General features: G+C 39.4%; 1 protein-coding gene across 1 annotated transcript in view; it reads right to left on the bottom strand.

Annotated features, from left to right (window-relative positions):
* CNTNAP2 (contactin associated protein 2) overlaps positions 1-15,887 on the bottom strand; it is a 1,879,249-nt gene that overhangs the window by 786,636 nt on the left and 1,076,726 nt on the right. Inside the window, exon 10 of the mRNA XM_070265133.1 lies at positions 15,175-15,346. Coding sequence (XP_070121234.1) covers positions 15,175-15,346 — 172 coding nt within the window. The remainder of the gene's footprint in view (positions 1-15,174; positions 15,347-15,887) is intronic.

Here is a 15,887-nt window from a genome sequence, read left to right as displayed (position 1 = left end):
AGAAACCATACATTTAGATATTGTGTTTACTATATTTCTGTATCCTTTCTATACATAGAGACAGACGGTGACTCACTGAAAGACAGCTTCCTGTTTTCCTTCCTAACGGTGATTAAGTCTCGGCACTCTAAAGAACAGGTGATGCAGATGAAAAACAGGTGAGAAGGACTTACAGTTCTGAGAAAGTGCTAATTACTTCCCATAGTGTTCTGAGCACTGTGCTGGGCGATCTCGCATTACATCATTTCTACATCGTCTGCTTTGATTTACCTTCCCAGGAAAAAATAAAGAAAATAGACTTCTCTCTTTTATAGTCCCAACATTTCAAAGGCCTACATCACCAGCCTTCCTTCTCCTGACCTGAGCTGCATTTTCCACACAGCTGGGAGCCAAGATGCAGAAGGGAGGTCTTTGCTAGGCTCAGTGTACGGCCCATGGACCAGGAGCATCAGCATCATCTTGGAGCTCGTTAGGAATGTAGAAACTCTTTCCTCTTGTCCTTTCCCAGAACAAGATTCCAGGTGATTTATACGCACATAAAAGACTGAGAAGTGCTTGGCTAAAACATTCACTCAACAGAAAGATAATTGATTTTTTTTCCCTCATACTCTTCTCTCTCTACTCTGAGGTGGGCACATTCCAGATGTTAATAACTTCTCTGGACTGTGCACTAACGCACACGTTGTTAGAATGTTTTTTCAGGCATTCTGAGAATTTGTGGCAACTTCTTATTTCTGCCATGTCACATGCCTTAGTTTAAATCGCCCATTTTTCCAAGGTAGCTTTGCTCCTTATCATCTGATGCTAGCTTTTCTGTCCTCGAAGAACCAGTTTTAATGCCATTTCTTCCATAAAGCATTGCTGAATTCCTCCAATTATTCTTTTCCTTCTTTGTACTTTCAAAGCCTCTTTTGTGTGTGCTACTATTGTATTCGTTCCTTCATTCTTTCTACAAAAATTATCTGTATTTAGAGCTTATCGCATGTCAGGCGCTGGGTAGGTATGACAGTCAGAATGGGGAGCAAGCTCACGTCTGTTTCCCTTTCTTATGAAGCTTAAAGTCCAGAAGAGGAGATAGAGATGTAATCACAGTCTTGAATGTGTGATTATAAAGAAGTTTAAAGAACCTGACCTGATCTTAGAGGGTCTGGGATGGCTTCTCTGAGGAAGTTACCTTTGAATTGATCTGAAGAAGAAGAAGGCAAGGGAGAGGTGATGAGTGGTGGGGTTGGAGCAACTCCAGACCCACAGCACAGTGTGGGCAAGGGCCACTGAGAGGACATTCTAGGCACTGACTGAAGGCCGCGTGGCTAGAGGCTGTGGGGAAGAATGGTGTTGGATGGAGCTGGACAGGGAGGCAAGGGCCAGAGCAGAAAAGGCTTATACATTACTTTTAAGGATCTGGATCTTTTTCCTAAGGGCAATGAGCAGTTATTGATGAATTTCAAGTAGGAGAAGTTTACACAATCAGTGTAAGAAATAGAGTATATACCCACTTCTGCCATTCTAAGATCCTTGAAGTTAGAGGCTATATCTTATTCCTCTTTGAATACCCCAAAATGTCTGTTGCCTATGAAAGAAGCTTGATAAATATATTTATTTTTAAATAGTTGAAGAAAAATGTAAAATACATAACTTGAATAAATTATACAAATGCTGCATAAATTTTTTTTTTCTGGAAGCATAATTTAAATTTTTAAAAAATGTTTTGAGATATCAACTGGGCTATCAACTGCTATTTGTCTTTCCCATTACAAATTTTCCTCTTCCCCCTCAGTAACAAACCCCCAAGTTTTAGTTGGCACATTACTACTTAGAATAAGAGACCATAATTCCCAGTCCATCTTGCAACTTGTTATAGTCATTACTAATCTGGTCAATGAAATGTAAGTAAAAGTGTTGCATAGAACTTCCAGGGAGACTTATTAAAAGGGCCCTCTGACTTTCTTAATGAAAAGCAGATGAAATGCCTGGAATTCCAGCAGCCATTTTGTCACTGGGAGGATGGAAACGATGAGCCAAGGAAATTGGAGCAAAGTATTAAAGTCTGGATCTCTGATTGCTTTTGGGAGGTATCACACAAGCTTTGGATTGTCTATTTCAGACATCTTACATGTCAAATAAGAAATTTCAGATTTGTCTAGGAAACTGTAATTGGATCTTTGTTCCTTGCTGCTGAAAGCAATTTCTAATTGAGACTCAACCTTTTACTTCAGAAATGTTGGCTTAGACATATTTGTATGACTGACAGATATTTCAGTGGAAGAAATTAATCTTTGAGCCAAGAATTTGTAACTTGTGCTCAACTAAAATATTGTCTGCTTAATTTCAGCCTCATTTTTTTCCACTGGATACTTTTTATTTTTAATGAATAGGGAATTAATATTCCAGCAGAAAATCAATACATCTGGCTTCTAAGTCTGTAAAGATATTCTCTGGAGATGGTATTGCAAGCAGATTTAGGGCTTAAGGAAACTTCTAACTAATTAAAAGGAACTGAGAATTTCAGAATGATGCCAGTTTCACAGACATTCTGGGAATCTCCATTGTCTCTGAAATAAAACAATTCTGAAGGCCAACTTACTGAGTCTTATCAGAAGTTGCATGGATCTTTTAACTCACCTTTGGACAAGCCCAACACAGAAGCTAGAGAGCTTTTTTAGCTGCACAGTGTCCAGCTGGAACTATTTAGAGGTTCTAGACCAGCCCTGTCCAATAGAAACATCACGTAAGCCACAGATGATATGAAATTTTAAATTTTATGGTAACTGCATTAAAAAAAGTTAAAAGAAGTGAAATTAATTTTAATAATATATTTTATTTAATACCAAATGAAATCAATATAAAAATTATTCATGAGATATTTTGTATTCCTTTATTTGTATTACATATTCACAAACTAGTGTGTATTTTACACTTACAGCACATCTCAATTAGAAGTACTCACTGTGAAGTGCCCAGTGGCCACCTTTGGCTGGTGATCGCCTATTGGACTCTACAACCCTTGACCTCACCTGTCTTCTTCCTCATTCCACTATGTCATTACTTGTATGTCTAACCCAGCTCTGTCTTTCCTATTTTAACTTTCTCTCTTTTACCTCCCCCATTTCTCAGTCACTGCTACTAGTTTTCACCACTTTCTAGGTCCCAGTAAAACCTTACTCTAACTGATATACCCATTACTAAACAAACCTTCAGCTGAGACATTGTTTAGGGACTAGTAAAGGTAACATAATCTTCCACTAAAACCTTTTTTCACTCTGATACCAGATTTTCTTTTCTGCCAATACCTTCCCAACCTCCACATCTAATGAGCACTCCTTAGTGCAACTCCTAACCACCTTGGATTGACCCTTTTCCATCCATTTCTATCACTACTCCAATAGTTCAGACTCTCACCACCTCTGCTCAGATTGTCGGAGCAAACGTTAGCAATGCAACCTTACCTCCCTGCAAATCCTTCAATGATTACTTTTTTCCAATAGACTCTCCCTAAATTTCTATCCTCAGCTCTTCACACTGACTTTCTAGCCTTACATAGTAGCTGCCCATCTCTGGAAGACCTCACTCTAACTACTTGAGTTTCCTGCAAGTCCCTGTGTCACTCACACCCAATGTGTTTTCTGTCTACCTGGAATGCTCTTCCTGTGTGCCTGAGAACTGTTCCTCTGTGCAATCTCCTCCATCCTAACCCTGACCCCAGGCAGAACTAGAGCTGCCATCCCTTGTGTATACTTCAGATTTAGCATTTCCAAGTTTTTTCCACAATTATGGGGTTTTTTTGATGTCTGTCTCTTTTATTAGTAGCAAAGATGTAGACTACATAAAGTTATATCTTATTCATCAATGCCAGCACTATCCTTGGCACATGGTAGGTAATCAACGAATGATTGTGGAATGAATGCATAAATGAATAAATGAATGAATGAATGGTACATCTTTCCAACTTTCCTGTGACCCCCTAAACCAACTTTCTGCTCTGGTTTAAATGGTCACCTGAATGTTTCAGACATATGACATGGTCATTGTGCCTCCACACTTCTGCTCATGCCTTTGCTTTTGCCTGGCATGATCTTTCCCTTTCTTTCTTATCATCTGAGGCTACAGGTTCTCTAAAGTTCAGCATACTTCTTCTGTGAAGCCTCCACCAGCAACTGCAGCCCACCATAGTTCTCCCTTCAGTAATTTTCTATAGAAACCATTGTGTGTAATGATTAAGAAGTATATGCTTCTTAATATAGCTTTTAAACATCTTACGAATGTTCCCTGTTTCCACGGCTAAGTTAACACATTCCCTGTGAGAAGGGCTCCTATTCTGCATCTTTTGGTTTTCTCATCGTGCAGACCAGTGGCAGTGCCTTGACCTTCTCAGGAGATTGGCAAATGCCTCTTGAGTTAATAAAATACAAAATTATGTGAAAGGGATATGCCTCTTTGTGAATGGTGTTTCTACCTAACTTTGGAAATGTCACTCTTTAAGATCTTAAACGTTTTTCTTTCTTCTTTAATTTTCAAATGCCTAAAGTTTCAAGAAAAAATAATTCACTTTGGTGTCACATCCTTTTGCCCAGAATGGTCTTCACGAATGCGCGTCCATGAAAATGATTTTCATGTTGATGAAGGCTTTCTGGGACTGTCAAAGAATCAAAGATCAGGAAGCTGCTAGAATGAAAGTTTAAGCCACTTGTTGATGACAAACAAAAGCAATCCTGTAAACAAATGCTGTATGGTACGTCGAGGGTCCAGCCTTATCACAATTGCAGAGAATGGTCTATCTATTTATTGATTATAATTTATTGGTTAGAAATCAATCTATTTATTGATTATGATACCCTTTTCAGTTATTGCACTTTGTAAAAGTTAATTACAGACTCACTTTTCAACAACATTCCAAACAAACACACACATATTCCCCACCCCTTCCATCTGCATTCCCCTCTTACTCATGCAACATTCTTTTTGATGTAAGTAGAAATTGGTAAGTAAAATGAAATTCAGACTCTAATAAGTTCCTCAATGAATTCATAGGCACAGACAATGAAGAATTATTTATCTCTAATACAGCAATGGGTGCCTTGCAGAATTTTAGACAATGTTATCTAAAAAGCTAAGCTTCTTGCCCCCTTGAAACTAGTTTCTAGGAAGTATACACACAGCCACAGAAAGAAGTGTTTCTGTTTAATTAACAAATAAAATAAAAATGATGACAAATTTCAAGTTTTAATAAAAGTGTTTTGTCAGGCATAGAAAAATACGACTCCTCTCTCCTTCTTCTCGGGTTATAGATCATTTAAATAGCAAAGGAGAATCTTCAAAGAAAATGTCATTTTTAAACTTCTATAAGAAATAGACAGCATTCTTCAATTTTGACACCTGTTTCTATTTTAGAGAAAGTAAAAGATGTCCCATACCAATAAACCTGGGAGCACTGCAGCTTCATAGTTCTTTCTTCCTTCCTCCCTCCTTCCCGCCCTCCTCATCTCTCCCTCTTTCTCTCTCTCCCTCCATTATTTGGAATGCAGAAAGCAAAAGAAAAAAGTGAATTCTATTTTCATTTTTTTCCAGATTAGAGAATAATAGAAGTCTTAAATATGTTGACTGTAATGAAGCAAAGAAAGAAATCATTAAAAGGATACCTACTTTCACCATTTTAATTTAACTTAAAACTTTACATCATGTAGATTCAATGACTCATTGGCCAGGGGGAATTGCTCTGGGCTGGCTGACTGGAACTCTACAATTTCAATCCACCAGCCTTTCTGATGAACCATTTCCATAAAGCATCACCCTCAATTTCCAGTTTTGATTTCTTAAAGTACAGGGAAGACTAAAGTCACCAATTAATCTGCAAATTTTTACAGCCTTGTCCATACGTGAACTGATGGTTTTGTTAATTTGGGGCCACCTGTCTTTCTAAAACCTTTAAATTTGGTAATGGAAACTATTTCCTTCCGTCTCTACTCCTTTGAAAATGTACTTAGAATTTTATTAGGCCATGTTATTACAATGACAAGTATGACATGCATAGCCACATTTGGGAAGGAACAAATGATTCCCACACAACATGTGGGAGTGCAATGGATGGAAGATAGTAGCCTACTAGCTCCAACTCTTCATCCCCCAGGCCTTGGGTAGCACTCACTATATTTGACAAAGGGCATGGCTGTCATCTATTAATCTGTAATCTTGCTTCAAGGGAGGGGCAGTAAAATGAGCTCTTAGAATTCAATCAAAATTTTGCAATATATTTAAGCAATTGACAAAAACATTATCTTAAGAAAAAATTATTTGTTAAGACAGAATTTTAAATGTACTTTTTAAATTATTTGCTTTTTTTTCATTTTTAAGGTAACCTAATATCAAAAGCAAGAAATAAAATTTAACGACTTATTTAAACCTTTTTCGGTAGTTGATTTAGCTACATGTTAAAATTATTTACCTTTTTCCTTTTTTGCTTATCTTCAAACACATATCTGTTTTCTGACATTACTTTTATGCACTAGGCCTTCCTTGGGATTTAAATGTCAAAGCACGGCTATATGCCATCTCAAAAGCAAATATAGTTTTCTTTTGTCCTAAGACATGCAATACATCAAAGAAGAATAAAGCTGCTATTGAATCTTAAAATGGTTAATTCAACTTTTTTCTTTTCCTTTTTCTCCTAGGAGCATTATCTCCTCTGGCATTTCACTACTACATTAAAAAAAAAAAAGCTTTCTTTTGTCACTCTAGTACTCCGTACTTAAAATCACTTGGAAATCACTTCAGAGAGGCAACTGAACATGGGTTCACCTGGGTGTGTGATACTTTTAGGTCACTGAGTTTATATTTTTTGCTAGGTAGATGACAAGAGCTTAAATGTTTATGGATAAACAGGAAACTCATCTCTGGATCCCTTCTAAAAGAACCAAATGGCTCTGACAATGGAGCTAAACATCAAAGAGGAGCTTGGGGTTAGCATGGAAGGCCAAGAAAGTCTATACAAAGAGCCATGCAGCTAATATGAAAAATAAGTCAGATCTAGCACAAGGAAACAGGGCTTCTCAGAAACCTACTAATAATTCAATTTAGCCCAAACCAAGAGAGACTATAGCCGTTTGCAATATAAAATCAAGGGGATCAAAGATGGGGAATAAACTGAGATGAGATGAAGAGACAAAGTAAATGTACCTAGAATGAAGAATCATAGTATGAACTGTCATATAAGAAAATTAAAGCTGGATATGTAACTAGTCTTTTTTTTAATCTATTTGTTTATTTTGAGCTGGTGATATGGTGTTAGGACCCTGAATAACTCTTGTCCTAATGGTGTTTTTGAAGGGTGTTTCCCAATAGGAAACCCAGCTTCATGTCTGGAAAACTGCTTATTGGCTCCAGTTCTTGGAGAATGAGTTCCAACAGACCTGTTCTCGGCTCCTTTGGGGTTTGACGGGATCAGAGTCACAATGATGTCAGAACCGAGCAGGCACAAAGTCTTCAATAATTTGAAGCTTATCTGAAAGTCTTTCTGCCTCCTTTGCTCCTTTTGCATAATTACCATGAAGTGAAAGTAAGATATTCTCAGAAGCCTACAGTTTCAGTGTTAAGAAACTAATGGTAAAAGACGAAATGTTTCCCCATGCAAAGGACGTTCTAGCACAGATTGACACCAGCCTAACTGATGGCATGAACAGTTCTAAAGAAAGAACAAAAGGGGGTGGTCAGCCTGGAATTGTATGAAAGGTGCCAGACCCAGAGGCTGGCAGTTTGCAGTCAGCAAAATCCAGGTGAAAGAGAACGATAATCTGCCATAAGTAGACTCACCAGAGAAACATCCATGTTTATGAGACAGGCCTTCCCTTTCCTAAAGGGGAAATAATTGTCAGATATTTCAAGTCAAGGTGTTGGTTTTGTTTATTTTCATCAAATTTTTCTTGTGCTGTGGCTGTCCACTCAGTGGATCAATGACATTGCCATAGGGAGTAGAGGCTGGGAAAGGTCACCTCTGGGCTCCGAACAAGAACAAAAAGTTAGTGGACATGTAGATTCAATCTTGGCAAGATAGTGTAAAACCAAGGGACTTTTGGTTTGAAAGAGCTGGTTTTCGAGAGCAAAAGAGAGGCACCCGAAGAGTTAAGACATTGTCAGCTCTGATCAATGACCCTCCCTCCACCACCTCAGCATTAAAGTCCCAAGAGGGAGTGTTCACCACTCCGTGTGATCCTTATTAAGTATCTGTTGACTGAATGCATCTCAATAGAGACTTAGGAATCCTCTGGCAGTGGTGGCTTGTGTCCTGCTTTCTGCCTTTGAGGATCTGACTTATCGAGGGGCTCATGTCAGCTGCTATTGAGGTGGCTGTTATAGAGTAGATATGGAGGCACGACCTGCTGAGGCAGAGAGGGGGCCTCAGATAGCTATCCCTACTCCCCACAGCCCCTCACAGACCATAATTAAGTTTAGCTTATATGCACTTGGCAAGAGATTTAGAAATCACCGTATGTCCCTATGGGGTCTATAAAAATGCCTAGATGGCTGGTAGACCAGAAAAAGGGAGTTGGGAGAAGGAGGGCAGAGAGTACCCACATCTAGAGCGCCCGACCATCCTGGTTTATCCAGAACGGAGGTTTCTCCAGATAGATGGTTCTCAGTGCTAAAAGCAAGACAGTCCTGGACAAAGTGGGATAAGTTACCACCCTACACAGATCCCGAAACCTGCACAGTCCCCAAGGCCCACCCCAAGGCCAGCATGAATGGTTGCCAGAGCAGTGGGCCGATGGGGCAGAGGCTGACTACTGAAGACGAGGCAGGTGGGGGACCCCTAAGGGGGCCCAGACAGAACTTGCATAGAGCACGTGGAGCAGACCCCACTCTTCTGATGACATCATGTTATTACACAAGGTGGCAGGTCCTGACTCAAGGGCCGTGCAAGAGGGGTCAAGGAGGACACTTGAAATGGGACAATGGCCCAAAGGGGAGTTTGACCTTTGACTAAGTTTGAATGTCCTATTGACTGAATATATATACTCAGGGTATCCAAATAAATGTGTTCAAATATTTACTTTTCCTGCTATTGATTGGAAATGGGAGCTTATGAGAAAATGAAAATCAACTTTAGAAAATAAAGAATGTTACATGTATTCTTCAGCTAAATTAGGACTGTACATTTTAAACCTGCTTTTATAGAAACTCATCAGTCTTTCGGAACTGATAATTTTAATCTATTTATTTTTCGTTCACCTCTCCAACAAAGTCAGCTTTGTTTCGACACATCTCAAAACTATCTATCCACCCCTCATTCAAATGTTCTTATAAAAAATTGTGTACTTAGTCTTTTCTTTCAAGGAAAAAAAATCAAACAAACTGAGTAGATGTTCTTGAAAAGAAAGCATGGAATTAAAAAATAACAACTGGGTCTGTGATTATGCACTTCGATCCAAAAATATAATGAAGACTTAATTAGTAACTCAGAAATAGGATCCGGTCTCTTCACAGTCTCTCAAGGGGTAATTTTGTAGGCTGTGGTTAAGCTGGGACATTTGCTCTTCCCTTTCCGCTCTCTGTGCTATCCAGAATGTTTACTGGTTTTGTTCCTTAGGATATTTACAAGGGAAGTGACAGGAAAAGTAAAGAAGATTCCAATTCTAATGAACTGCTCTTACCAGTTTTTCTAACAGATGCTGACTCTAACAATATAAATTTGCTTTGGCCTCTAAACAGCCATTTAGTCCCCACGTTCCCATCTCTAGGAAACATCGCTGGCATGAAACTTAATAGATCCTAAAATAAATGTATCATCTTTTCCTTCAAAGCCATTTCCATACTTGGGAATTTGTACCTCTGTGTTCTGGTAAAAAGATGGTATTGTTTGACTTCAGAAGTGGAGGATGGGGAAAGGACAGATGCTTTTGGCTCCAAGAAAAATAACACTTGACTCATAGTGACTTAAATAAACAAGGATTGCCTTTTTTTCACAAAAAGAGGAACGAAGGGGGTTGCTGACTCTGGTTCCCCTGAGCTCTAGTTTTCTTGACCATACAGCTCCAGGCATGACGTCTGCGGGTGAACAAGGACAGGAGAGGGGAAAGGGTGACATCTGTAATAGGAAGACAAAAGCTTGCTCGTGAACACCACAGCTGACTTCTGCTTACCTCTCATTAGCCAGGTCTGTGCCACATGGCCACTCCTGGCTGAGAGAAAGATAAACATCTCTCCGGCAGCTAAGCTAGGAGGCCTTAGGACTGATGTAGAAATCACAACAAGCAAAATCGACTTTACTATTACTCACAAAACAGATAAATTTTGCCAAACCAGTCATGAACACTACCTAACTTAAGCCCAAAATATTTTAACACCAGCTTCTTCATCCCATAAGTCCTGGGTGAAAATCACAGACAAGTGAATCGAACAGTAACTCCGCGAGGATTCACAAGTTCTACTGTCTGTTGCAGCAACTCTCCTAGTTTACAAATTCTGACCAATACCTGCCAGGACCCTCATAGGACTCACTTAAGCCCCCTCAATACCTCTCCCTGACTCCCGCCCTCCTCCCTCCACCAGCCTTTCCCCTGGCTCCCAGCTCCCTTTGATGAGCCCCTTTGTTCTGCTGTGGTTCTCCTTTTGGGGAGGAAGTGAATCAACATAGCTTTAGTTTTAGGAGTGTTTTTGCAGGTTTTTGGCTCTCAGATTTTCACACCTAGAAAGAGGTTAGAGAGAAGCGGGTTGAGAGTAGGAGTTGAGTTGGGTGCCTGCAGGTGTTTGCCACAAGGCACCAACAAAGTAAGGGTGCTAGAAGTGCATAAAAGATGGTAATCATGCAAGGAGAAACAATGAAGTTTTATCTGCTGGATATTTTACTGTTTTCAGAGAATATTCTAGGAACTGAGGGTTTGATGAAGGTCTCCCTCTCTAGGAGCAGGGAATCTCTCGAAGGGTAAAGCTACAGGCTTCTGATGTTGGAAGGGGCATCCTGTCCCCTGTTTACCTTCTCCCCTTCCTGTTCTATGGCTGTTTATGAAATACAGCTAAAGAAACCAGAAGACTTCAATAGGAAAACATGGCGATCTTGTCAGACACAACATCTTTTTGTGTAATCTGCAGATATCTGCTTGTTACAGCCATATACCCAACTGCTTTCTTGACATTTCCACTTTGGTGTCCAATAGACCTTCCAACTCATGCCCAACACTGAACGCCTGAATTTTTTCCTCAGCCCCCTGACCAATCTTCTCTACCACGAGGCTTCTCATCTGAGGAGATGGTGACTCTTTCCTTCCAATTGCTTTTTCCAAATCATTTGGGTTTATCTTTATTTCCTCTCTTCTTCCCACACCCCATATCTAATCCATCAAAAATTCCTATTGACTCTACCCGCTATATACACTCAGAACTGACCACATCTCACTACCTCTCGTGCTAGTACCCCATCTTAGGCCACCAGCACCCCTCACCTGGATTACTATAATAGTCTCCCTGTTTCCACATTTCCTCCTCCCACAGCCAGAGGTATCCTTTGAAAATGGAAGCTAGATCATGTCATTGCTGTACTCAGAAACCAGCAACGGCTCCCGAGTTCCCTCAGAATAAAAGCCAAAACCTTACAATAACCTGCAGGTCTCCAGAACTGGCCTCCTCTCCCGTGACTCTGCTCCTGTCTTTCCAAACTTGCCTCCCTGGCCTCTTGCTGATCCTAGATCATGCCAGGCAGCCTTGTTGCATTGCCTATTCTCTCTGCCTATAACGTTCTTTCCTAAAATTAGCCAAATTTTATTATCTCTTTCAGGTCTTGAACTAATATTATCTTTTCAATGAGGATAACTCTGACCAATCTATTTGAACTGCACCCAACACCTCAATCTCCTGGAATGCCAGTCTTGCTTAATTTGCTCCACTTTTTTCTTTTTATTCATAGCACTTACTCCTTCTAACTTACTATAATATTTACTCATTTATTACATCTGTCCTTCCTCCCCATCCCCCAGAAAGTGAGCTTCAGAAGTGCAAGAATCTGCCTGGTTGTTCAGTGATTTATCCTAAGTGCCTAGAAAAGAGCCTGGCACTATAAATGCGCTCAGAAAATACTATTGAATGAATAATTCTGTAGCTTGGCATGCTCGCTCTTTCCTTGAGTCAGGGCTGTGTCCAAAAAAAAAAAAAACAAGCCACATGTAAGTCCACACAAAAAGAAAGAAAAATAGGTTCAAATCATAGGGTATTCTAGTGTGACACACAGCAAAACTCCTTTCGAATCATCTTCCCCAAACTATTTCCCTAAGTTCTACTCATCAAATCATTGCAGCTGCTCCTCTTATCTCCAAACATTTTATCAAAATCACGCCTGTGGGAGCTTTTCTATTTTTTTTACCCTATGTTCTCATTTATCTTTTTTTTTTTTTTTTTTTTCAAAAATAGCTCTCAAACCAATCAGGCTGAAATTGGAAAGGAGAAAAGTAAGATAGAGCCAGTGTCGGCTTACTTTTGGAGGTTTTATGTAGTTTCAAAATAAAATGATAGTGATCAGGCAGTTGCAAAGCTTTATTAGTGAGGGGAAAAAATTAAACCAGAGATGGGCTAGGGATATCTGGTGGGTCATGACTATGTGAGGACAGGCTAGAACCACTGGTACTCTCAGATGGAAGGACAGATAGGGTGAAACCATCAGTGTGTTCCTCAATGGTCTGAATAAGGTGAAAACAGTCTTGTATCACACATACAGAAATACAACACTTCACAGACTGAGATTTTGAACTGGGAACATTTTAGGTAAGTAAAGGAATCTGCTATTTCATGCCTTGGTAGTTAATGTACAGAAGCCTTTGTCCTCAAAAACATAGGACAAGCAGAAAATGGATTCCATAATGGACTTAGAAAGTTTGTGGAGACATATCAGAGGTAACTACCTCCCCATGGCTAGTCTTCCGGGTTACCATCCTAGAGGATAAGTAAGCGCATTCCTTGTTCTGTCAGCTACAGGACACTTGGCAACATGAACAATGGGACTGACCCATTTTGGCAAAAATATATTTTGTATACTGCTGTCTCTGCCAAAAATTAAAACTCTATCTTCTCTGTGTTGTTCTCCTCACCAGGAGCGCCATCTTCCACTCTCTTCATTTTCCAAAATCTCATTCATTGCTTTGGGGTCAGTTTAACTCCTACTCTCTCCACGAGAGTAAAACATTAAAATCTCAACACCTCACCTGTACTTCTTGGGTAGCAAACACTTTAAACATAATTCACAGGAAACATGTTGTATGAAGTGAAACAGCAACATTGTCATAAAATCCAGCCTGTTTACAAAAGCTGAATGAGCTAACTTGGGTATCATCGACAGAAATCATTGTATCATTGAAGCTACTGACATGGAAAATGGATGAGGTACTAAGGTATCTCAATATACTGTATAACTATTACCAAGATAGAAAATCTTCCTGTACGGAGAACAATCATTGAAATTTATACATAAACATCCAATATCAAAACACATGACTTTAAAGCGCCCCTCTCTTAGTTTTTCTGATTATTGCTAACACTTGCTTTAGGCAGAAATAATAGCTATTACATTACTGATGGTTCAAAAATTAGGAGTATATTTCTATTAAAATTGTTCAATGTTCTGTTTAAATATAAACAGTTTAGACTATCAAGACAAGTATTTGCATATATGTCGTAGAAATAAGCAATACGCTGTGTCATCAAGTCTTATTTTAAACAGAGTAAGGCTTAAAAAAGTTACATTCTATAGCCAGCATTAACTATAATTTGCTATTCACATGAATATTATTTTATTAAGATTTTATGGAAGTAAAGTTACTGCATTACAGATAATTTTATATACTTTTAAGATTCATTATATGTCTTAGAATGACTTCCCCAAGGGCCACCTCTTAAATGAGATTATTAGAAACTTAAGCCCTATATTATGTTGGGGGCAGATTGGAACTTACAGAAATTTTATCTTCCAAAATATAAAATTAATGAAATTATTCTTCAGAATTAGATAGCCTTCTCATAAAAGAGTCAAAAATAGTTTAGAAAATCACCAAAGTTCAACAGATTAAATTCAACTCCTTGTTAGATGTAATTTGTTTATGAACAAAACATTTCAAAATGAAATTTTTTCATGTTAGAATAAAAGGTAGTTTTTAGAAGCATATTAAGATAGTATATGTAATTGTCATAACATTTCATATGAAAGTTGTATCTTTCCACTGTGTGAGAAGTCAACTAAGTTTTTATAAAAAGCTCCTGCCTGGATTTGCAAAAACTAATAAAGATTAGATTTTGCAATATTTCAGTATGTGTATTTTGTAAGCAGACTCTATCACATTAAATATTCAGCTTCAGTAAATCTCCATACTACCTGACAACATTTTTAATGTTTCTTTTCTTTCAGGAAGGGGTTTAGAGGGGACAAAACACTGAGGCTGAGTCGTGACCAAGATAAGGAGAGAAGGGGCATTTCTGCTTGTGGGCCTAGGAAGCAAAACTAAAAGTAAACTGAGCTCCTTTATAACTCAGCTGTTAACTTGCAAAACTACTTGCATAACGCTCACATAAACTGAGGGACTAAGGGGACATCACAGATGGTTCTATCATATGCATCCACGTCCTGATTGCAACGTCACTGCTGACACCACAAATATGCTATCGTTGTTGTTAGTGCTGTGTAGGTGATTTTGACTGGTAGCGCCCCCGTGGACAGCAGAGAGGAAGCTTGCTGGGTCTTCTGCAGCATCCTCTCACCTCTGCGCCACTCCGGCGCTACATCAGACGATGCTCCCCTGCTAGTCATAGGCTTTTCAGGCCAACTTTTTCAGAATTGAAAGGCCAGATTCTTCCTTGTCTGCTCAGCTAAAACCTGTCCACCAGAGGTGACCCCACTGGTGGTTGAAATACGGGTGGCATAGCTTTCAGCATCACAGAAACATGCACGCACCACAGTATGACAACCAACAGAGGGGTGGTATGGTTCTCTGACTGGAAATGAACCAGGGTTGCAGCCGTGAGAGCGTGGATCTTAACCACTAGCCCACCAGGGCTGGCTACCACAGGCATGGAGAATGGCTCCTCCCACCTTGCCTCTTATGAGGGGTGGTTTGTGTGTGTGTTTGTGTGTGTGTGTGTTTCACCCACAACAAAAACACGAATTTAGAAAATTTGGGCAATTTGAGGTAGGATGAAAAGACTATTTACCTGTCTATGATGGCACACATGTCAATGCTGACATTTGCAAAACTTCCTGGCCTCCTTTGTGCCACTTCGTATAAATTTACAAGTTGATCATCCACTTGAATGAGCTGCATGCATCCTTGGAATGAAGGCTGAAGGACAGAGTGACTTGAGTTATTCATCTGGTTCAGAAAACCTGTGAGAGAGAAGAAATGAGAGCGTTAAATTCTGTGTGCAGCATGCTTCACTCAAATCCCTCTGGGTATTTTCCCTGACCACAAACATCGTATTTGACTACTGTGTTTTGTTGCTTTTTGCTGATGTTGTAGTCAATGTAGAAGAATGAAGTCTTTTGAGAAAGTGATATTATCTGAGGGGAAGAAAGTTGAACCTGGGTGAATGTTTGTCTCTGGAGTCTACCGTCTCATATTTTCTCCTTTGACATCTTCTTTCTCACTGTCACATCTCTCTGTCCCTCTGCTGTCGAAGGCTCGCTGCTCCGTTGCCTCACCTGACCCTGTCCTCAAAGATCAGGACAGAAAACTTGAGACCTTTCCCAGCTAGCCAACTGCCTTCCTTTTATACCTTCAGTATTTACTTCTATTTTCTCATTCCCAAGAGGCCTATTATCAGACGTCAAGAAGGTAAACTTCCTGCCATCAGTTAAGGTGGACTGCTTTTATGGATTAATGTCTAACTCAACCCAAAGAGATATTTGCATTACAAATAATTTCTCA

The sequence above is a fragment of the Equus caballus genome, chromosome 4 (genome assembly GCF_041296265.1).
Source record: "Equus caballus isolate H_3958 breed thoroughbred chromosome 4, TB-T2T, whole genome shotgun sequence".
Classification (NCBI taxonomy): domain Eukaryota; kingdom Metazoa; phylum Chordata; class Mammalia; order Perissodactyla; family Equidae; genus Equus; species Equus caballus.
Note: the sequence above shows the minus strand (reverse complement) of the source record. Positions and strands in the feature narration are given on the sequence as shown.